Genomic DNA, 21,485 nt, shown 5'->3' on the forward strand with positions numbered 1-21,485 from the left:
CAACAACACCCCGAAAAAAATAGCCCCACCGGGAAAGGAAAGATTGACGGAGGATTAAAAAAAAAGTTGCTGCAAACTCATAGAACTGAGGAGAAAAACGCGAGGGGGGAGGGCGGGGGACTGTCAATGCTTGCTCTCTCCATGGAGACCCAAGGACCAATGAGAAGGGCGGAAGCTGTTTATGGAGGCGGAGCGTCTCCATGGCACCCAGAGAAGCCTTTCGGAGCAGCTACTTATTGACAGTCATTCTGTTGCTTACAAATCACAGTACCTTTGGGATAAAAGGGCTCTGGCAGCCTTCATAATTTATCCGACGGGGAGGACGGTAGAACACCCCCCCTCCTCTCCCCCTCCCCTTTTTCTCCGTGCCCCCCCACCGAAGAGCCCCCTCCGCCCCCGTTTAGCCGTAAACCTTTGGCAGCGGTGGGGTTTCTTCATAGGAGCAGGTAAGATGACGGGATTATTTATTTATTAGGCTGGCTAAGGAGAGGGACCTTTAGGTTTCTTACCTCCCGTTAATATTGGGGGAAGCCTTATTTCCTCCTTCCCATCCAATGGGCGATCGTGGGGTTCCCTGAATCAATGACCAGATAGCAAAACCTTCCTTTCAAGACCTTTATCTAAGGTAACGACCTTGGTCGTTTATTTTGGGGTCGGGTTTCTACGTCTTGTATGTACATCAAGGTGTTTGGCATGGTTTTCATTTCTTAGTTCTGGATACTATTCACCTAAATATAAGTATTTACTGCTGTCATGTGTGGTTGGTGTCCCCCCCCCCCAGTTTATGATTGATAACCTATATCAGGACCCTCTTAAAAATTGCCCGGAAAATTTATAAGAATTTGTAAGCCAACTAAGATGATCTGGTTTGTTTAAATTGTCTAATTTTTGTATCATCAGTGGAAATAATTTTCAAACTGTTCAACCGAGGCAAAATGTGATCTATATTGAGATACTTTGAACAACAACAACAACAACAACAAAACCCTCCTTCCCCATTTGTACTGAATGTGTATGCTCAGGATAGGATATTTCTCTCATGAGTTGTAACAATTTATTTTAAGTTCAGAAATTAAAGGTCTTTCTATCTTTTGCTGAATCAGCATGAGTGATAAAGAACAACATTTGTTTTTTCTTTTTTCTTTTCCTGTGAAAATCGTCTTTGAAAAAATGGAGATATGAACACAAATATCCATTGTGAAAAGAATTTATACCAACCAGCACTTATTTATTTATTTATTAGTTTAATTTATGTGCAATTTGGATGATGGAAGATAGGTTAATTCAATTATTAGTATTATTGTAGTTCAACCCTGATCATATCTACTTAGAAATAGATATCATAGCATTTAATAGGGCTTATTCCCAGGTAAGTGTATATAGAATTGTGTTCATATCTCCATTTTTTCAAAGACGATTTTCACAGGAAAAGAAAAAAAAATGTTGTTCTTTATCACTCATGCTGATTCAGTAAAAGATAGAAAGACGGTGCCAATTTTGGAATGCCTTTAATTTCTGAACTTAAAATAAATTGTTACAACTCATGAGAGAAATATCGGGGATTATTTAAGTGGCATGTTTCTTTCTGTGTTGTAATGGTGTTTTGATAGAAACAAAACTATTCAGATTCTTGGCAGTTCTGGGGGGGAAAAACCTTGCCACAAATTTATTTATTTATTTTATTTGACTTCTATGCCACCCAATCCCAAATAGATTGGTTGATTTCCACCCAATTTATCACCAGGCCTATATAAAGCTAGCTACTATAGCTGAGAAGGATGATTTGATTTGATTTGATTTGAGAGGTGTGACTCCGTTCTCTAGGGTTACATCCAGAATATATTTGGCTCCTGTGCTTTTGGATGTTTGGCTGGGAAGCAACTTGCTGGAGTGTGCATCTGTATATGCTGCCTGGTGGTTAGGGACCTTGAACGTCTTCATGTTATTGTTTCAGGATTGTTCCCTTACCCATCCTCCCCATTCTTTTCCAATCCCCACCCCCTTCCTGCTCTCCCACAATTCCTGAATGTTGGACCTGCCTATTTTGGCTTCCACTGGCATGACTGACGGCTGGCTAAATATGCAGTCAGAGGAAGAAAAAGGTCAGGACAACAGCATGATGGATTCAGGCAACCTGGACGACAGCTTGACCAGTCTACAGTGGCTTCAGGAATTCTCCATCATCAATGCAAACATGGGCAAGTCATCCTCTTCCCTATGCAGCACAGATCCTCATGGTTATCACAAAATACCTGGCTCAGCTGCGCCATGTTCTCCCCTTGCTGGTGATCCAGCTTGCATGGGAATGCCCCATACCCCTGGCAAGCCAATTTCTTCTTCCACATCCAGGACTGCACACCTACAAGGCCAGCCACTAGAAAACATAGATTACAAGACCAACCCTCATGTGAAACCTCCTTACTCTTACGCTACCCTCATCTGTATGGCAATGGAAGCAAGCAAGAAAACAAAAATCACCCTCTCAGACATCTATAAATGGATTACTGATAATTTCTGCTATTTCCGGCATGCTGACCCTACATGGCAGGTAGGTGACTTAGGAATTTTTTTGTTTGGGCAACTGTCTTTTAAGTAAGACACCTACTTATGTATGGTAGGCTATAGTAAGACACCTACTTATGTATGGGAGGCTATAGTGCATACTTCAATAGTTTTGAATTAATAACTAGCTTTCCATTCAAAATGCACCCAATAGTAGTAATGGCTTATTACTGGTATAATTGTTCTGACAATATTTGTACAACTTTCAGTGTAATTACTTTGCATATAACACTTTATGGTGTTTAAAAGTAACTTCTAAAATTACATGTTCAGAGATTTCAGAAACAATTATGGTAGATCTACAAACAGTTTTTTAGCACTTTTAAGTTATAGAGTTAGTCTTTTACTTTTTGGACCAAATTTCCTCAAAAAGTAACATATTTCTTTTTTCCAGTTTTGCCATTTTATATGAGAACCATGTTGCTAAGTTTTCTGGTTGTAGGACATTCTTCTGAGAGAAGAATAGATTTGTTGACAACCCACCATGACATTAGAAAGCAAACAACGGTACTTAGTGTTCGTGCTGAACCTTTCTGTGCTTCCTTCTCCCTTGAGTACAATTACTGTTGCTCGGTGTGTTTCCTATTGAAGTGTTTTGCTTGGAGTAAGCACTTAGTAGCACAAGAGATTGTTGTAAATAAGAAAACAGAACAATGTAAACAGCCAATTGTTCTTCCTTTAAAGGTAGTTGTTATCTATTATCTTCCCACTGAAGGATAAACACTGTGGATTATTCAGAGGCTAATTGTTGTATATAGAAAATAGACAATCACAATCAGAATGCCAGTATATAAAAAATGTTAAAGTACAGCCTTCCCCAAGTTGTCTACATATGTTTAACTGCAATTCCCATAATTCACAACCTGCCTGGGAAGGCTGTTGTAGACAATATATAGAATATATGGGGAAAGTATGTAAGAGAAAATGAGGGATGAATAGACAAATAAAAGTGGAAAGATGAAATGTAATGGACAAGACAAACGTTAAGTAGTTTAAGTGTGCTTTGTTTTTAAAAAATTACAAAAGGATAAGGAATTAGACAGTAATCAGATCTATTTATTGTATAGACCAGAATGCCTTAGACTCTATTCACCTAGTAAGCTACTGTTGGGATACAAAAAATGTGGTCCGTCACTCTTCCTTCTATGGAATAGGAGGCCACCCAAGATTTGAAGTCTTGCAAAGACTAATAGCATTATTTTCAAACCTTACACATTTTTGTTCTGATTCCTTTCTGTTGTAAAGCATCCAAAGTATATTGCGCAAAGACTGGAGTAGGCCTTAAGCCAATAGAACAGTTCTAGGGTTTCTTCTCCAACTGTCTTTGATTAGTAGACAAAGTACAGTTTACTGGAGTCATGCTACATATTGCACCTTGAACTATTATTTATAATCATACAATACACTGAATCCCAAACATACACATTATGACTTAGAACAATATGTCAACCTAATTACAGATATCGTGCATCTAAAAATTGTATGGTGGCTATTACCTCTCTGCCCCTAATTCATTTAGTCACAAATATAGACCCAAAATATAAGAAAACTATACAGAGGCCAGTTGATCTTTTTCCACGGGTATTTATATTTTTTAGGAAGGGTTATTGAACCATAATGTTAACTAAAGTGCTTTTAGAATGTTAAGGCTTTTGAATGCTGGTATTACACTGGCCCAAAGAGAAGGCTGTTAGCTTTGCCACTAACATACTGTTTTATCTTCAAATACCTCGATTCCCCATAAAAACATAGAAACGGTAATTTACTATGAATAACAGTCCATATTCAGCTTCCAGTGCTCAATTTCTATACTCCAGATTTTGGTTTGTCCTAAACAGGAAAAAACAGGTTAATGCCACTGTGGTCAAGAAACCTTTAAAGCAATCATCCTTTGCCGGTTATGGAGTGGGAAAGGGAAGAACACATTAACTGGTAACCTGACCTAAGGAAGATTCTTTTTCATTCCTCCCCCTCTCCCCTTCCTTTAATCCATTGGAGAGGGAAGATCAAAAGCTCTGGCTATATCAGTTATATACAAGGCAAAGAGCTGGATGCCATCTGGTGTTCCACAGGACTGAAGACGAAGAAAGATGTGAAAGAATTAGCAATAAGCATGTGAGATAAAGATACTGGGAGAAAAGAAGGGAACAGAAGCGATGTGCCATTTTATTCAACACAAAAACAGCCCCAAATGGTTGGCTTCCTGAAGCAGAAAACAAGATGGCACCCTCCCTCATTCCATGTAGAAGCCAACTGAACTTACAGTTGAATCTTAGGTCAGTACCGGTCATAGCTACTTCCATCAGAGTCAGTATAGTTAGGAGTGCCCAGAAGAAACAGAAAGGAATCTGCCATTTATTTTTTGAATCTCCAATTACTACCGTAGCTGGCACACCCAGTCTTATACCTGGCTCTATGTGATTTATTAAAATATTCTTGAACCAAAGTTGAAGTGAATAGGAAAACCAGAAAAAGCAAGGGATAATCACCAGGTCTTTTCTAATGCACTTATTCAATTTTGGCTAAGGAGAAATGGTACATCTCATGATGTTTATTTGTAATTTCAATGCTTGTAGAAGTGTTGCTTATTTCAAGTGTCACACTAAATTCACTGTTTGTTGAGTACGTCATTATGGATTTAGACATTATTGTAAGACATAATTTGTAAATCCAAGAGGCTAAGTTCATACAAAGCACAGCAAAGCCAAACAAATGATAATACAATTTAGTTTAATGTATATAATTTCTGCCTTGATTTGCCCACATTTCCCAGTAGAAGATGGAGATCTAAAAGCCAACATAGTACAAACAAAAATCTTTTAAATACCATCCCCAATTAATCTCAACCAAAAGAAAATGTGTTTTATTCAGGCATTCTTGTGTCTGATTTCTCTTGTATTTGTAAAATTACAGGTTAGGTTGTAATGTTGAATCTCAGAGGTAAAATCCCACAGCAGAGAACCTCAGAGAAAAACCCTAACATTTTCTTCTTTTCTAACTGATTAATAGTAAGTCAGTTGCTGGACATTATAGTGAAGATACCAAGGTGAGTAATACAATTTCATTGCCTGTCCAAAGATACCAACACACCACTTGGAATTTACTCCAACCCCCTCATGGATGCTGAAATTCAACCCAATTTCTGAAGTGCTAACAACTGACTATGGCCAGTCTTTATTCCATGGTTGTCACTATGCCACCAATAATGACCTCATTGTAATATTCATAACAGTAAATTGTTCTTATTCAGTGATATTACTAGGATATGGGTTCCTGTAAGTTTGTTTTGAAGATAAATCTATGATTATTTCTTTGTTTTATCTATCTACTTATACAGGAATGTCATGTCTTGGGCTGATTGACATTACTTCAGACCTATTGAAAGGATGCATTTCTTTGGGAAAGTTTTAAAAACAAACTTTCTGCGCATTCATCTTTATGTCCCTTTATATCTTGATATCGCCATAAGCAGCTTTACCTATTACTGTCATTCATTTATATATGCAAACATATGTATTTATGTAATTCTAGATACACTGTTGTCCCAACAAAATATACCATTATCAAATGGAATATGATCTCTTAAAAAGAGGGGTTTTTACATCAAGAAGTGACCTCCAGATCAGGGTGTCAACCTCAAAGTCCGTTGGGTGCTTAGATCTGGAAATAGCGAAGGATCGGCCTATGGTGCCTCTGCAAGCATAAAAGGAGCTCATAGGGCAAAGCTTTGCGTCCCCTCAGATATGGTGACAGGGGTAAGCAAAACAAACTGAAAGCAAAACAAAACAAAAGGAGAAATGTTTCCCCTTTTGCATTTGAGTATCTAAGAAAGGACAGAAAAGGGGAAAGGGAAAGAGGAAGGAAAAAAAAAGAAGGGAAGATTATTATTATTATTATTATTATTATTATTATTATTATTATTAATTAGATTTGTATGCCGCCCCTCTCCGTAGACTCGGGGCGGCTCACAACAGTAATAGTACAATACATAACAAATCTAATAATTAAAAAGTCACTAAAAACCCCTTATTAAAAGAAACATACACACAAACATACCATGCATAAACTGTATAGGCCCAGAGGGAGATGTCTCAGTTCCCCCATGCCTGGTGGCAGAGGTGGGTTTTAAGGAGTTTACGAAAGGCAAGGAGGGTGGGGGCAGCTGGTTCCAGAGGGTCCCTCTCTGGGGGTAGCTGGTTCCAGAGGGTCGGGGCCACCACAGAGAAGGCTCTTCCCCTGGGTCCTGCCAGACGACATTGTTTAGTCGACGGGACCCGGAGAAGGCCAACTCTGTGGGACCTAACCGGTCGCTGGGATTTGTGTGGCAGAAGGCGGTCTCGGAGATGAGAAGATGGGAAGAGAACAAGCAAGGGAAAAGAAGGAAAGGGAAGAAGGAAGGAAGGAAGGAGAATGAAGAGGGGAAAAAGAAAAGGGAGGGAAGATGGGAAGAGAACAAGCAAGGGAAAAGAAGGAAAGAGAAGAAGGAAGGAAGGAAGGAAGGAGAATGAAGAGGGGGGAAAAGGGAGGGAGGGAGGTCAGGAGGAAGGAAGGAGGGAAGGAAGGAAGGGAGGGAGGGAGGTCTTGCCTTAAAATTTGGTCACCAACAGACAGCAAGGTTCTTCTTGAGGACAAGGGTTTTGTTTGTTTGTTTGTTTGTATTTTTTTGCTGCTCAACTCCAATAGGAATCTGCTCTCTCTGGTCTCATCTTCCTCCACTGGATCCACCCAGCCCTGCCCAGGCCACCAGAGATGCCCCCAATACAAGTGATGTCAAGCTGCCCATGACCACCCATGCCAAGCCCACCAATCCCCCAAGATCAAATACAACCCTGATGGAGCCTTCAATTAAATCGAGTTTGGCACTGCTGCTCCAGATGATGTTAGCTTCCCTCCCTGTTCCCTTTGGTCCCAAAGTCTAGTGTAGCAATGGTGGACTTTCCCCCCTGGTGTGCATGCTTATGTGATAGTGTGCACACACATTCCACATCCATAACTCAATGTCCCCCACGCACCCCACTCCATGCACATACATGTGTGACACCCCTGTGCTGCCCCACCCCTGTGCATGCATGCACAGACAAACCCATTTCCCAACTACCAGTGGGCCCAGTAGGCCCATTTTTCGCCCTCCCCAGGCTCCAGAGGCTTCCCTGGAGGCCAGAAACATTCTCCCAGAGCCTCTGTGGGAGCTGAAAATAAGCTGGCTAGCATGTACATGCACACTGGAGTTGAGCTAGGGCAACGACTCATGTGCCAGCGGATATGGCTCCATGTGCCCCCTCTGGTTTGAATGCCATAGGTTCACCATCACGGGTTTAGTGTGTACCAGTTCCACATTACTTGTCCTAAATTAAACCTAAATTAAACTTAAATTAATTTAAATCTGAACAGATTCCATATGTACCTTTAGTGATAAGAATGTTAATCTGAGGAAATTTCTGGCCTGAATTTGGTTTTCTCAGTAATTTGTTGGGAAACCACCAGAAATTCTGTGACTAATGCATTTTTAGGGTTAAAGGAAATCTGGGATATTCTTGAAAAAGCCTTTTTATAATGCTGCTGTTTTCAATATTGAAAGTAACATTTGCATCAGCAGTGGGTTGCTCCCAGTTTGGCCCAGTTTGGTGAACCAGTAGCAGTGGCAACAGGAAGCTCGACCCACCAGCCCAGGATGCTTCTGCGTGTGCGAGCATGCGCATGAACCGGTAGTGATGGGATTTAGATCCCACTACTGATTTGCATGTAACCTATATTAAGTATTATTAATATAATACTTTGTTATATGTTGCCTATAGTCACTTTTAGCATGTTAGTTGGCTATATAAATTAGAGATTGATAGATAGATAGATAGATAGATAGATAGATAGATAGATAGATAGATAGATAGATAGATAGATAGATTAGAGAGAGAGAGAGAGAGAGTACCCACGAACTTGGCAGACTGGAATCATAATAATACAAATGTCACCTAAAGCACCTACAGTTGTTGTAATAATAATAATAATAATAATAATAATAATAATAATAATAATAATAATTTATTAGATTTGTATGCCGCCCCTCTCCGAAGACTCGGGGCAGCTATATTATGTATGTGACTAAATGAGGGACTCAGATTTTTGTTAATGGCTGGCACAGATTTTCAGAATCAAAATTTATATTCTTTTTACAGAACAATTACAACTAGAATATGGGTAAAGAGCACAAAGCTAAAAATCAATGCAAATGAAGTATAGTACCAGGGTTTTTGAGCCTATTGCCAGATGTTTAAATCTCCTAGCTCTCCATGAGAGTCTTACAGAACAGAGAGATGCTATGTCTTTTTTTAGAATAAACAAATTAAGTGAACACCAATATTTGCAGAGAGAGAAAGGAAAGGAAAGCTTGATCTTATGGGTATGTGCAACCTGTTAGATTAGACACCTGTTTTTTTCTCTCTTTTGCCTTTCTTTCTGATAACATTCGGTGTCTCTTTGCAAAGATGCAGGTGGTTTGGCTGATAGTTGCAGGGAAAATTATAAAAATGCTAATTAGCTGTGGCACAAGCAGCTGTCGACAGCCCAGCAGATTTGAAATGACTCTAAGGCAGGGGATGGGAGTATTCACTGACCCTTATAAGATTTCATTAGACAATAAATTCTAACTCATCCAAGATCAGTTTGTTTGCAAGAATCTCTCTCTCTCTTTCCCCCTCCACTGGTGTCCACATTCTCACCCATCTCACTACCTCCAATTCCTGTAAATACAGAGTCCAAGTCAAAATGTCAGGCCTCCCATCAGCAGGGCAGGCGGGGGAAGATGGAAGGAGATTCCTGTGGGAGTCAGTTGTATGTTTTGGAAAAGTGCCAAGGTACCCAGGGAATTCAGCCTGAAGGAATAGGTTTTTATTTAGCCCTCCAGGCATTCAAGTCCTGCTTTTGCTCTCTGGCAATAAGGATTATGGATGAATAAGCATAAAGATATCTAGGCAACATTAAAAAAAAAAATCCACACACAACCCTTCACCATATCCAATCTCTTAACACCCTCCTGGCTTTGTGTACCAAAAGACCAAGTTATTTACTGGATAACTGAATTTCTTTGGGGAATGGAGCTCCACCACTCTAGATACATTCTTTCTTTTGTAAAATTAGGAATGTCACTTTTGTGGATCGGTCTCTTTATTGATGTTCTTGATCATTATGATTTTGCATTTTGATCGTAAATGTGAGCACCGTTTTGGGCAAAGCTCAACGAAATGATCAGATTATCTTTGGATGCCTGAGATGTGGCACAGAGGGGTACAGATATAATTCAATAGGCTAACAAGTGGGTAAAGTAAGTGTTCTTTATGTGGGCCCATCTCTATTTGCCCTGGATTAAAGTAAATCCAATAGTATATAATTCTTATATGTAGGGCCACAGCACATTAAAATAGACAAGATGTATTTTGGGGTAGGAACAGAATATGATAATGCCAGGTTTCTGACCATTGTGGATTTGTAATGGATGTTTTAACTAGTCTTTCTACTCTCTATTGCTGTAAAAGCAAGAAAGTTATTTTTTTCCAAAGCTGAAGGTATGGAATGAAGATTATATTTTCCATTCCATTGTAAATCGCTGTGGTTCTGCATACCTAAAATCAATCAAACAGGAACTGTGAATTCACCACTGACCCCTGAAAATAGACAATCCTTATTCATACTGGGCACTAATCTAAGATTTGCTTTCACTAAAGTTACATTTTCTCCCTGGCAATTTACAGCACCTTCTAGGATCTCCCAAACGTCATTGTGTCAAAGTAACAACTGCAAGGACAGGCATTACATCACGTCAACCACACTTGGGTGACACGATTAAGTTGCTTTATGGCACTAGTGAGGAAATGACCTTTATGTGATTTTTTTTAAAAAATGATTCCACCTTAGGTGATAAAACAAACTGTGATTTACTTTTTTATAGCAAAGCTGTGAAATTGAATGAATGAATGACTGGTTTAATCATAGCAAGTAATATATGAATCCTGCATTAATTATTTTCATTTTCTACCCATCTTTCTCATCAAAATAGAGGTATGTGGCAGTACCCATGTTTCCTCGAAAATAAGACCCTTTCTTATATATATTTTTTTAACCCTCAAATAAGCACTTGGCTTTAATGCCATGCACCCAAAAGCCCAACTGGGCTTATTATCAGGGGATGTCTTATTTTGGGGAAAACAGGGTATATATTAGTCACCAGAAAAGCCACTCCTCAGAATAAAGCTTGCCTCCCTGCCCCCAATTTCTCATTCTTTCTGGCACCCACATTCTCACACATATTGAGAGGTTAAATGAAGAACCACACACAAAACCTCCAGAGACACAAAAGCAAAGAGCCCACTATACAGAAAAGAGAAAACACCTCTCACACACAGACTGGCAGGCTAGTTCTTTACTGCTGCTGGGAAGTAGAGAAGCATCTGTATTCTGGCAGAAGAGAATAAAAGGGAACAAAGCAAGAATTGGCCAGGAGAATCAGAATTATTTTACTTCTCTGCCAGATTGGCACTGACTTATTCAACAAATCATGGTTTATTTTTATTTTTGCCTGCAATGTTAGGGTCCATTAGAGGGGGGGAAACACTTATTGATGCTTTGCAAGACATAAACATAACCTTAATTTTTTAAAAAAAATACTGGCTCTATTTCTGTGCACTAAATCATTTCTTACTTTTTTGTAAGGAATGAAATATAGGGAGCTCTTTTTTTAAAAAAACACCCCTCTTTTCAGTAGAGTGCAGAAACATATAACAGCTGTGCAATTATATTTAGAAAATATGAATACTGTATAGGAATGAGTTATTTACTGAAATTTATATATTTGCCAGTATGGAGCATAAGAGAACTAGTGTCAGTCTAATAATAGAAATATGAGGTTGAGAAAAGTGAGATCCTCCTTACGTTTTATAATTCAATATTTGTCTTGAGTCATTCATTTGAATTTCAAAACTTTTTTAGTGGCTTAATATTTTTAAACAATTTATAATTTAGGAAGAGTGATTTTCAAAATTCTGGAGGATTAGAGACATTAGTGCACTGCAATTTGAAGGTTCCTGAAACAGTTGAAATAAATATAAACTTATAACTCAGGTGGAAAGTGTCTTTCCACCCCCATACTTCATTATTAGCTTGTATTTTAAGAGAATCAGTCTGGAAAATCAATCCTATGTGTACACTCAAAAGTAGATAAAAACCGGTTAGCAATATTCTGTTTAACTTTTCTTTTGTTTAACCTTAAAAGCAGTTGCTAGTAATATACAAAGTTATTTTTCATTTAATAAAGCTTTTAGAAATTTAAATTAGAGAAAAGCAAAGTCCATCTGAAAAAGCTTCCTAAGCAGAAGAGCAATTGGATAACCAATTCCTCAAAGAGATAATGGCCTCCCCTTCACTCTAGTATTGAATCAGAGGATAAGTATTATTATTATTATTATTATTATTATTATTATTATTATTATTATTATTATTATTATTATTATTATATTTGTTTGTTTGTTTGTTTGTGTGTGTGTTTGTTTGTTTGTTTGTTTGTTTGTTTATTTATTTATTTATTTATTTATTTATTTATTTATTTATTTATTTATTTATTTATTTATTTATTTATTTATTTATTTATTTATTTATTTATTTATTTATTTATTTATTTATTTATTTATTTATTTATTTATTTATTTATTTATTTATTTATTTATTTATTTATTTATTAGATTTGTATGCCGCCCCTCTCTGTAGACTCGGGGCGGCTCACAGCAATGATAAAAACAATACATAATGACAAATCTAATAGTTAAACTCTAAAATAACAATAATACATTCAAAAAGTGTAAAAAACAAGAAACCCCAATAGATAAAAAAACATACAGTCTTATCATACACAGAAAGTAGCCCTCTAGCTGCCTGAGATATTTTAATTTCAGCTCTTGCAATATTCAGGAGATAGTACTCAATGGCTAAATGGCCTTTACCCTAGTTCAGGGGTAGGTAAAGTTGGCTCTTCTATGACTTGTGGACTTCAACTCCCATAATTCCTGAGCCAATCATGCTAGCTCAGGAATTCTGGGAGTTGAAGTCCACATATCATAGAAGAGCCAACTTTGCCTACCCATGCCCTAGTTCATAATGAATTTAACCCATTCATTAAAAGATCTGCTGTTTAATCTTAAAGACAACGATATTCAGATCCTTATAGTTTGGTACGAGGGGTGTACTTGTTAACTGATGAACGAGATCTGTTTTAGCTCGTAGACCCTTTCAGTGTTCCATCTTTCTTTTGGTGCAGAACTTAGTAATTCTAAAGGGTCCATATTCAACCTCATTGATGTCAGTGGCGATACTTGCCCTACAAATTAGCACCCTTTCCAGAGCATCTCATATTAAGCTTTGCCTTTTAAATTTCAGAACTCCATTAGGCACAACCTGTCCTTGAATAAGTGCTTCATCAAGGTGCCACGCGAGAAAGATGAACCGGGAAAAGGTGGCTTCTGGAAGATTGACCCACAGTATGCAGACAGACTGATGAACGGAGCTTTCAAAAAACGCAGGATGCCCCCTGTGCAGATACACCCAGCCTTCACCGGAAGAATCCAGCAGGAGGCAAGCTCCAGTTCTTCAGCTCACCAATCGGCAACCTCTTGGAAAAACAGCAGCATCCTGAAGATCAACGTAGAGTCCCAGCAGTTGCTCAAAGAATTTGAAGAAGTGACCAGCGACCAGAACTGGAACCCAGCAGATGGGAAAATGAGCCATAAACGCAAGCAGCCGCTGCCCAAGCGAATGTATAAAGCAGCCCGCTTCTCCAGCTCCCCTATGCTTACTCAGGAAGAACAGACAGAGCTTGGCTCTCTCAAAGGTGATTTTGACTGGGAGGCTATCTTTGATACCACCTTAAATGGTGATTTCTCCACCTTTGAGGATCTGGAAATTACTCCTCCCATCAGCCCGATAACCAGGGATGTAGACTTGACAGTGCATGGAAGACATATTGATTGCCCCCAGGAGTGGTGCCCAGCTGGGCAAGATTACGTGCTCACAGAATCTAACCAGAGTAGCTTGGACTTTGATGAAACATTTATTGCCACTTCTTTTCTTCAGCATCCCTGGGATGAAGGGAGAAATGATTACCTCTCAAATTCTGTCAACATGGATCCACTGTTTGAACTCAACGACCCTTCTTTGCAAACAGAAATGAATGACTGGAGCAATGCTGGGTGTCTTTAATGAAAGACAGTTCCCTGATTGGAAGGTTCAAGATTAACCAACTCTAAGAACGTCCCAGAGCTGCAGGACTTGACAAAAGGAAGAATCCATGAACAAACGAGACAGCTTTAGTATTGGGACCTGCTGTCTCACTGAAAAATTAGGGTGGGGGAAAAAAAAGAAGATCTGGATAATTGGGGCTGGATGTATCTAAACGTAACACATTGCATATGGGTAAACTATGCCCCAACAGATAACAAATAATAATAATACAGTGTCTATTTGTGTTCTTTTAAAGAAATACAGGGTTTTTTTTTCTATTTGGGGCTAGGGGGAAATGAAAAGGGGATAATTGTGGGAGAAGGGAGGACATTTGAAGAGGTTGGAAGAGCAGGCCTTTTCTGATGATTAGGGTATATTAGATCATTGACCATTTCCTCTTCCTTCTTCCTTTCCTTTCCTGGGTAAGTGTGCTGGCATTTGTTTATCCCAGGAAAGATAAGATCTCTAGCTAAAATATGGGACAATCTAGCCGGCAAGTACAAGTTCCATCTCTGTTCAAGGAGTTGCAACCACCTGTCTACCACACTAGATCAATTTAGATTTTAAAACCTATATATGCTTTGAAATAAATCAATAAGTCAAGTTGCTTCAAGCTTTTAAAACAGAAGCTATTATCTATCTATAGAGCTGTAATGGAAGTTATATTTTTAGCTACAGAGGGCACAATCAGTAGAGTATTGGGTTGGGTTGGGTAGGGAAGGAGGACTATTTGTAATAATGGAAATTCAGATTGAAGTGTATCAAATGCTTGTTATTCAGAGGGAAATATATAATACATAAGTGGGAACATCTGCCACCAGATATTTTTAAAAATCTATATAACATGGGACTTGATTTACTCTAGATGTTCCTTTTTACTTATTTTTGTATCTGAAATACTTCTTGAGACTGACTCTGTACGCTGTAATACCTAGACATAAAAGTCAACGTAGGTAAACCCTCTGATGTTAAAGTTTATTTTAAATACATTACACCTTTTTATAAGTAGAAGCTTATGAAGGGATTTGTGGCATGCTTCAACAACTCAGTCATCAACTCAGTTGGTTGATTATGTAGGCCTCTATTTCAATGTCCTTTGGTCAACCATCAGAATTGCTAAAACATTCTGCTTTAAGTTATGCCTTGTCTTATGTGACTCACCAACCAGTGGCAATGTAGAACTGATTAATGTAAGCAAACTAAAACTACTCATAGTTGTCATGTTCTTTTGTGTTTCTACACTAAAGCAGAACACTATAGACTACTATACATACAGCAGAAAATACTAAAGAAAGAACAACAACTTAAATCTTCACTCTGATGAATTACTTTTGCTTTTGAACTAAAACTGAACTTTCTTGTCACCTAACTAGGCACTTTTAGCCTAGAATCAGCTGTCATAATAGCCTTTGAATGTATTCAAATAAAGTAAAATGAGGACATTTAGAGTAGTTATGGAAAATATGTCTTGAAAAATAATAGTCTTATTAGAGACACCACAATGGTATTTCATAGATGTTAACTTTTTAAAGGAGCTGTTCAATGGGTCCATTTGAGTTAAGGTTCAACATCCAAATAGAATTTACAGTACTGAAAAATTCTGCACCACTTTTTTCTTGCCTATATATCTTTAAAGCTGTTAACATAAGTGCTGCACAATGCATTTTGAAATATGTATATTTTCATACACTTAGTCTCTCCTAGTAAACCTCTGGTGTGGAAAGTGTCACATCCTCAGGGCAAAAGATATGGTGCTACATTACAGCAAATACAATGATCTGTGTGTGATAAAAAACACTGTTCTGATCAAATCTGTACAGAGAAAACAAAAACACGTGCCCTTAGATTATGTGAATGAAAAAGCTCAATTTGAATATTATGCATGCTCTTAATTTAAGAAATTACCCACATCATGGATTACATGTAATATTTTCTGCAGAAACAGAGATTTTAAATTTAGAGCTTTGTGCTGTGCCACAAATATCAATGCTGAACTCACATTTACTCTGCACAGAAAAATGTATCATTAGTTTGTAATACCTTTAGCACTACAAAAATCTTCAACAATTATTCTCATAGTGATCCCACTCTCAGTTGTCTCTCCATCCCCTCTATAGAGGTTTCAAGGCCTTTCCAAACCAGCTGGAGAGTGAGCGTGAGTGAGGCATGCACAATAAATGTGCATGTGATTTTGGTTTGTGTTGCACTGCCTACATGGTTTCTTTGGAGGCTTCAGATCATGCAGCATGAAAGCCAAGAGTTTGTATTTGGAGGAAATGCAGCATTTTCCTCAATCTGTACTGAGCAGTCTAGAAGAAAATGAATGGCCAACTCGCAGTTTCTAGCTCTCATCCATTGTCAGTGTCAAGAGTCTGCGGGATTTGGTGGCCTGCAGTTCTGGACAATGACAAATCAAGTCTCTATTTTAAGGAAATAAAGTACACACACTCATGGTTCTTCTGGAACAGCTTTGAGGCATATGGAAAAAGCTTAGAAATATTCCCTGAAATAAATTTGTATATGGAATTGGTGATACATTCCTTCACCCTATCCAGCATTAAATTTCCAATAGCGGACTTTTCAAGACAATTTGGTCATTAAAGATTATGGCAGTTTTAGGAATCTGGCTGTACCTAGTCAAAAATATATTGGCTTCCACAGGTCTAAGGAACTGTGAAGTGAAGTACATTCCTATTAATTTGTAACAGATGTGGGACTGCTGGTAATAATACAGTGTTGGTAAAAACAATTATTCTTCCTGGCATTGAATAAGTTTCAGCCCACAAATTTATTTGTTGTGGAAGAATTGTAGGATATTTTAGCATCACAGATATCCCCATTACTGGGGCAGAGGGAACTGATCTAGAATTCAAACTATTATTTTCAGGTTCTTTCTTAATCAAAATGTAGTCAGCTTACTGGTAATTAAAATATTAGGGTTTTTTTTAAATTTAGGGAATGTGGAATCTTTGAATGAGAAAGAAGCTTTGTTGGTGGTGATAATATGATCAGTCTTAACAATATCAGAAGATACATGTACATTATTTTTTTTAAATTAAAAAATGGAATAACTTCTGGAAAACCTCTATTTTTAATAAGTGATGGAATAACATAGAATTAAAAGTAATGCAAAATGGACCATCTGTACAGCACCAGTTTTGAAACAACCGAGGACTAGTATGTCATATTTAAAATTAGGAATACTGTAATTCCATGAATTCAGATTTGAAATTGGTTCAGTAATAATTGTGATCTATACAGATTTTAGTTTTTCAAAATCCTGTTGGTTTAATACACTTTTCTACTGAGGTCAGTTAAGTTAATACACATTGGATCTGGCTTGATCCAACCCAATGTTTAGGGGGTTTTTTAACCGTAGAATATGGCACTTCAAAATGCAGGCCCACCCACAACCACATAAAGCAAATAATTTGAGGCATCTGAATAATAGCTTACCTTTCCCTTACCAATAATTGCATAGAATTGTAGTTTAGCAATATGGTTAAATGCTGCAACTTTATGTACATTTGCTATCTTTATATTCAAATTAATTGGAGCTTTTCTATTGATTTCTATAGGTTATATACAATATCTCCAACCTAATTTAGAAGCCTGTGACAGTTGTATATTCTAATTTAAATGTTCTAATTAGGTAATCGAACTAATGTTTATTTTGTAAATTTAGAATCCTGAATTTGTTTCAGCTCTTTTCAGCAGAAGCAGATGCCAGTGAAACTGGTCTGTGTTTCTGGATTGACTGTTGCTGAAAGCTATGCTTCCATACTCCTTTTTTGAAAGTAATAGTAATAATAAACATAATGTCAGCATTTTGAACCACCGGCTGCTGTCAAGATTAAGTGAAGTACTATGGAGCAAAGCCAGTTTGCTATTGGAACAAATCGAGAGCTCTCTCTGAATGGTTATAGTACAAATGTAAAGCCTCTGTAATGATTCGGCCTCTTTAATTCCCAAACAAGGAACTCTAAAAGTTATAACTCAGTGAATGGTGATGAATCTGTCAATTACATCTCTGCACCTGATAGAACTACAGTTCCATGAGAACTCCAACAGGATACCGAAGAGCAAAAACGAGTAATTTCTATGCATGGGGGGGCTGTTTATGCTGTAAATGTACTGTTTTCCATAGCAAGTTACACATTGTATTGCACCCAGGATTTCACACTGCAATGGGTAGCGTGCTTTCATTTTGGCTTTGGGTTCATAGATTTACTACTAAGTTCTGTGAAAACTGGTGGCTGTAATATAGCACTGGCAGAACTTGAGTCTAGTTTCAAATCTGTCTCACTTTGCAGATTTAGTTATTTCTTCAGACATCGTTCACTTGTGAAATTGCTCCAGGAGTTGGTTGAACTACCAAACTACTGCACAACTTTCACCAACTTGGAAAATTACTGGCAATGAAATCATACCATTGCTGGATATCAAACCAGACATGAGAGAGAGGGGGAGCATTGATTGTTTTTGCTTTTTCTTAATATAATTATTTCTTTTCTGTTCCATTTTAATGGCTTGGATTGGGGTTTGTTTCCTACTCTTGTTGACAAATGGCAACAATACGTGTGCAATTTAACTATGGAAAGCTGTTTGCTATTTAAAATAAATAAATAAAAAACAAAACATTGGTACACTTTTGTTTCCTGCTCTATAGAATATATTAAAAGTCATTTGTTGTTCTCAGAGGTGCTCTGCAAGGATAGTTAAAAGCAAGTATGCAGAGCAAAATACACCAGTAACGTGGAGGCCATCAGATTATACTAGGCCACATACGGTCATTATGCATCATTACACAGAAGAAATCTCATTAGCAAAAGTATATCTGATGAAATGATACCCACTCTATATGGCAGTGATGGTGAACCTTTTTTTTTCCTAGGGTGCCGAAAGCAAGTGTGCCTGAGCAAGTGCCCACACCCATAATTCAATGCCTGGAGATGGCGAAAATGCCCTCCCCCATCCCCCCTGGAGGCCCTCTAGAGGCCTGAAGCAGCCCATTTCCCAAACTCTGGTGGGCCTGGTAGGACCATTTTTCACCCACTCCAGGCTCCAGAGGCAAAAATGCCCTCCCCCATCTGTTGTGGTTGGCCCTGGCCCAGCTCCTGCCCCAGAGAATGTGGAGGTGGATGCAGGGGAAACTTCAACATGTCACAGGCATGTGTTATTGCCGACAGAATCAGTTCAGAGTTTAGTTTCCTCGGACGAAGAAGAAGGTGGGAGTGACTTGCAGAGGGGGGCTTGGCACACAGCCCAGGCAGTCAATCTCCCTTATCTTCCATTGATTCAGATGATGATGTTTTGGACCCACGCAAGCACAGAATTATGTGTAGAAGAGACCAAGTAAGAACATATTACATGAGATAAGTGAGGCCACCTGTGTTTGGGTGGGGCTCCAGTAATTAGGGGTGCTGCTATTAATAGCAGCATGTGGGTTTGGCCATTGTGGAAGAATATCTGATCACAGTTCGTCAGGAATCCTGTGTTTTCTGGACTTTGTTGCTTTTTCATACCTTTGAAAACAAAGCAGAGCAACATGTGTGTGTCTCACTTCGTTGGAAGAAGAAGGGGTGTGAAGTTTCTTCACAGCTGCTAGCTAAGTACTTAATGACTGCTTAAGGGAAATTGTACAGACTACCTGGTTGTTTTGGGATGAGTGCTCTTTGCAATACAAAAAGAGTGCTTAGTTTATTTTGAATTTTGTGATAAAGAACATTGTTTTGAATTTTCAAACGTGTGTGTGTCTGAAATTTGTATCCTTGAATTTTTGGGAGGCTCCTATTAGAGAGCCCGGCAGAACACCATCCCTCCGGAGACTCTCCGGAAGCTGAAAATACACTCCCAGAGCCTCCAGGCAAACTGAAAAACATCTGGCCAGCAAGCACATGCACATTGGAGCTTAGCTAGGGTAACAGCTTGTGTGCCAGCAGATACAGCTCTGCCATTGGCTTGCCATCACTGGGATCTGAGAAACCTGTTTGCACCTGAAGTTTGTTTAAGTCTGTAACTTAAAGTTGTTCTTAGTTATGGAGTAGTTGCAAGATTCTTCTTTGAGTCTGTAAACGTGAAATAGCTCTCTGAGGCTATTCAGCTTGTGATATAAAGAAATCTGATCCATCAAGAGATTGTTCTATATTCCTGGAGACCACTACTACTAATTATTCCTGAAACAGCTGCTACTATCACCAGTACAACCTACATGTGATTCTGTGCCCTGCTGCGACCTCCAGTCCTCCCGATGGTGCTCAAATTTGTTTTCTCTCTTTCTCCCACTCTTGCAAAAACTTAAAATGATATGAAATATGCTGCAGAGGACCTCATGTAATCCCTTTCCCTAAATTACCAGGGAGTATCTTCTTGGTTTTCTATCACTTCAAGGTCAACTCCTGAGCCTTCTAATCTCACACCAGTGGTTTGGGCCCTAATTCTGCTTCTGTGGAATTTATATCCAAGTTGATTCCCTCCTTCACTTCACCTCCGCACATCTTGAAAACAATCCATTTTGTCATTGGTGTCATTCACTTCAGTGTACTTCCTACCTCTTGGGCTTAAATTCTTGCCTCTTGGGCTTAAATTAACCATTGCTTACTTTCCCTCTAGTAGTAATTTAGTGTCTTCCCTCTAGTAGTGGTTTAGTAGTAGTGGTTTAGCGTCCTATACCTTGTCTCTTCCTGCTTTCATTGTTAGAGCTTATCTCCCCCATCACTCAATCCAGCGGCTATATCAATATGCAATTGTAATTGCAGCTACTGGAAAATGTGCCAACTTGCACAACTGATGAGATGCTATTATTTCCTCTTCACAATTCAAAGCTGGTAGAAATGGGGATAAGGCATTCGGGAAGCTTTCAGACCACTTCAGGGCTGTTGTCTAGTCTTTTTTAATAATCAATTTACCTCAGATCAGAGGGGGGATTCAGCAGCTTCTGACCAGTTCTGGAGAGCCAGTAGCAGAAATTTTGAGTAGTTCGGAGAACCGGTAAATACCACCTCTGACTGACTCCGCCCTCATCTATACTCTGCATCCCAAGTCCCAGCTGATCTAGAAGAAATGGGAATTTTACGGTATCCTTCACCTAGAATGGGGAGGGAATTGATATATTACAGTATCATTCCCCTGGAGTGGGGTGAGAATGTAGATTTTACATATCCTTCCCTTGCACAACCACCAAGCCACACCCACAGAACCAGTAGTAAAAAAATTTGAATCCCACCACTGCCTCAGATAGCTTCACTTCATAACAACATCTCAAATGGATTTTTTTTGGGGGGGGGGAAATCATTAGATAAAGACAAATACCTCGTGTACTAAAAGACATGGAATAAGGGACACTACTATGCTTTATTTTGTGTGAAATGAAGGAGATATTTGCTATATACCGCAGCTGATTATAATTCAGGGAGGCAGGCGCTGATGATAAGATCCCATTGGTCAGATGGAGGAAAGGTTTTTTTTAGCATCAATCAAGTTATAATCTCTTCATCATTTCAAGATTGGCAAAAGTATAAGGGACTGGGGGTCACTCTGAAATAGCTTTGGGAAGGATGGGGAGATGGAGAAACTAATGATTGGGAGTTGCACTGAGCTTTATCCTGAGCTTCCACTATTCAGTTAATAATAACCAAATATGTACAAATTGCATTTCTTTGTAA

General features: G+C 38.5%; 1 protein-coding gene across 1 annotated transcript; it reads left to right on the forward strand.

Moving 5' to 3' along the window:
• The first annotated feature begins 244 nt into the window (after positions 1 to 244).
• On the forward strand, positions 245 to 18,459 carry FOXJ1 (forkhead box J1). Its single transcript, XM_070739859.1, has 3 exons — positions 245 to 446; positions 1,955 to 2,548; positions 12,982 to 18,459. The coding sequence occupies exons 2-3, from the start codon at positions 2,027 to 2,029 to the stop codon at positions 13,798 to 13,800; spliced, it is 1,341 nt and encodes a 446-aa protein (XP_070595960.1). The 5' UTR covers positions 245 to 446; positions 1,955 to 2,026; the 3' UTR covers positions 13,801 to 18,459.
• The last annotated feature ends 3,026 nt before the right edge of the window (positions 18,460 to 21,485 follow it).

The sequence above is a fragment of the Erythrolamprus reginae genome, chromosome 2 (assembly GCF_031021105.1).
Source record: "Erythrolamprus reginae isolate rEryReg1 chromosome 2, rEryReg1.hap1, whole genome shotgun sequence".
NCBI lineage: Eukaryota > Metazoa > Chordata > Lepidosauria > Squamata > Dipsadidae > Erythrolamprus > Erythrolamprus reginae.

Coding starts and splice junctions, on each gene's coding strand:
- FOXJ1 (XM_070739859.1), top strand. CDS start 2,027: ATGTTGGACCTGCCTATTTTGGCTTCCACTGGCATGACTGACGGCTGG. Junction 2,549..12,981: donor ATGCTGACCCTACATGGCAG/GTAGGTGACTTA, acceptor TTTAAATTTCAG/AACTCCATTAGGCACAACCT.